General features: G+C 40.6%; 1 protein-coding gene across 1 annotated transcript; it reads left to right on the top strand.

Annotated features, from left to right (window-relative positions):
• Positions 1–6: 6 nt before the first annotated feature.
• On the top strand, positions 7–2114 carry LOC106296751 (E3 ubiquitin-protein ligase RING1-like). Its single transcript, XM_013732974.1, is given in 3 exon segments — positions 7–881; positions 883–1004; positions 1821–2114. Coding segments are annotated over 2 exon segments (828 nt in total). The 5' UTR covers positions 7–174; the 3' UTR covers position 1004; positions 1821–2114.
• The last annotated feature ends 487 nt before the right edge of the window (positions 2115–2601 follow it).

Genomic DNA, 2601 nt, shown 5'->3' on the forward strand with positions numbered 1-2601 from the left:
TGGTTTGATTTTCTGGTTAATCCGGACACTGAAAAATCTATCAAATTAAACCGATTCGGCTTGTTTGGTTTGGATCAAAACCGTAGGCAACCCATACAGATTGGATTGAACTTCTTTCTCTCTCTCCAACATTTCATCCTCCCCAACATTTCCGAGATTCCCAGATTCCCGATCATGTCATCCGCCGGAAACTCAACTGAATCCTCCGTCGCCACGGCGGAGACGGACAAGATGTTCTTCTGCCACCAATGCAACCAAACAATCACAGTCACAATCTCCTCCACCGCGGATCCTTTCTGCCCCCTCTGCAACCTAGGCTTCCTCGAAGAATACACAGATCCAATCCCCAATCTCATCTTCCCGATCTCAGATCCTCCACCCTCGTCACGCCTCCCCTTCATCCCAGTCATGGACTTCACGAATCTCGATCACGACCCCGACGCGTTCGATCCCGTGAGCTTCATCCACAGTCACCTCCAGCAGCTCCAATCAAGCGGCATCAACGTTCAAATGCTCTTCGAGAATCACCACCACCACCACGGGGATTACTTCTTTGGCCGTGGTCTCGAGGATCTGATCCAGCAGCTAGGGGAAGACGATCCGAACCGTTACGGACCCCCTCCGGCTTCGAAATCCGCCGTCGATGCGTTGCCTACTGTTAAATTGACGGAGGAGTTATTGTTGTCGAATATGAATCAGTGTGCGGTGTGTATGGATGAGTTTGAGGATGGGGTCGGTGTTAAGGAGATGCCGTGTAGACACGTGTACCATCACGATTGTTTGCTTCCGTGGCTGCGGCTGCATAACACGTGTCCTGTTTGTAGGCATGAGTTGCCTACGGACGATGTTGATTATGAGAATAGGAGGCGTGGAGGAGGTCAGACGAGTGGAGGGTGAGAGGAGGTTTAGTGTATCGTTTCCGTGGTCGTTTGGAAGACAGGATGCGGGTTCGGATTCTGGGAGTGGGTCTGATATGGATACTAGGCAAGACGAATTGGATTGAGGTTTGTGGTTGTCGGATCTTGGTTCCGACCAGTCTGTTAGTTTTTTATTTGTGTTGTTGTCTGTGTGAAAAGTCGTTTACTTTATAGTTTTTTATTGTTCGAAGATAAGTAGAGTTATTTTTTATTGGACTCGGCAAGTAGAGTGATTATAAGAGTAATGTTTGAAGTGATCTACGAAAAGGTATAATAAGATTGTAGATTAACGTATGCTGAAGTATAGTCTTCTCTTGCTTACTTTTAGCTGCGATGCATGAGTTTTCGATGTATTGAGAGTCTCTGATTCGGTATATATAATGCTCAAACTCATTACTTTTGTTTTGGTTTGGTTTGATGTTGAAGCTTTGTATGAGGGAAAATGTTCATTGTAGTAAGATGTTGTTATGTTTTGAGTTTCTTTGTTTTGCTTACAAGCTTGAAGTTTATGTCTTGACGCTCTGGAATGTGATTTTCTCATCAACTTGTCGAATTGACACTTCTTGTTTGCCTCTGTTTTTGATTTTGGTGCTGAACAAGCGGAGGTTTTTCGAACTTAGAATCTATTTGAGGATAACTTCTTACTACGACATTGGTTGATTGTACGTTTTCGATTATGGCACATTACTTGCTAACTATGGTGATTAAGCCAGCTTGAGGCATTAACTTTATATCTAGGGGTAGGCGTCTTAGTACCATGAAACCGTGTCTGAGGTGGCTGGTCACAACGTATGTGTTGTCATAGCTCGTGGGATTGATTTGCATAAGATGGCGGTTAGTTGCTTCATGTTTTTGTTCTCTACCTTAAAGCTAAACTCAATGATTGGTTTTGTTTGTGTGCAGTTACAACCAAAAAGTCTCTTTTGCTTGGATTGGAAGAAAACGTGTAAAGAAGCCATTTGTTTACACACTCCAAAAAACCTGTAAGAAGAAGAAAACTGTATATTTGCTTTTAGTGAGAGGTTTCACTTAAATTTCTTTGTACATATCAAAATGTCTATACTTTTCGGTTCATTAGGGTATGTATATTACGAAAGTGAGTTTAAAAAAAAAATATGTACTGTAATTTCTATCAAATTGTGGTTGTTGTTCTGTAATAAGTTCGGGCATGACTGGTCTCTATGTTCGTTTTAATGATTTTATCTGCACCATCAGTCTATAATAAAATGTTGTACCAAATCCTTAAATTGACATCTATAGTACATTGTGGAATGGATAGATAGGATTTATCGCAACCTCAGAATGTCAAGGTGTTTCCTAGAATGTACTAACTCAAACACTTGGAGTTTGGGGTCCGCATCAGTCTTTATCATGATCTTAATGTTCTTTTGGCAAAAAAAAAATGTTTGTTCGTTCGGCACACTAGCTAACTACCAGTTATTATTAATCTTGTTGAAAAATAAGGCCGAAGTTTTATAAGTAACAGTGAAACGAATATAAGCTAAGATATTCTCAGGTTGTATATATTAAAATGTTTAGTTTTTTTTTAAACTTATTAAAATGTTTAGTTGACTACATAATACGGAGAAGTGATCAAAACATGGACCAAGTCTAATTAATTAACCAACTAACGAACTGTTTCTTACTTGATAGTCTTCTATTTGTTTCAGTTAATCCCCCCCCC

The sequence above is a fragment of the Brassica oleracea genome, chromosome C6 (genome assembly GCF_000695525.1).
Source record: "Brassica oleracea var. oleracea cultivar TO1000 chromosome C6, BOL, whole genome shotgun sequence".
NCBI classification, from domain to species: Eukaryota; Viridiplantae; Streptophyta; class Magnoliopsida; order Brassicales; family Brassicaceae; genus Brassica; species Brassica oleracea.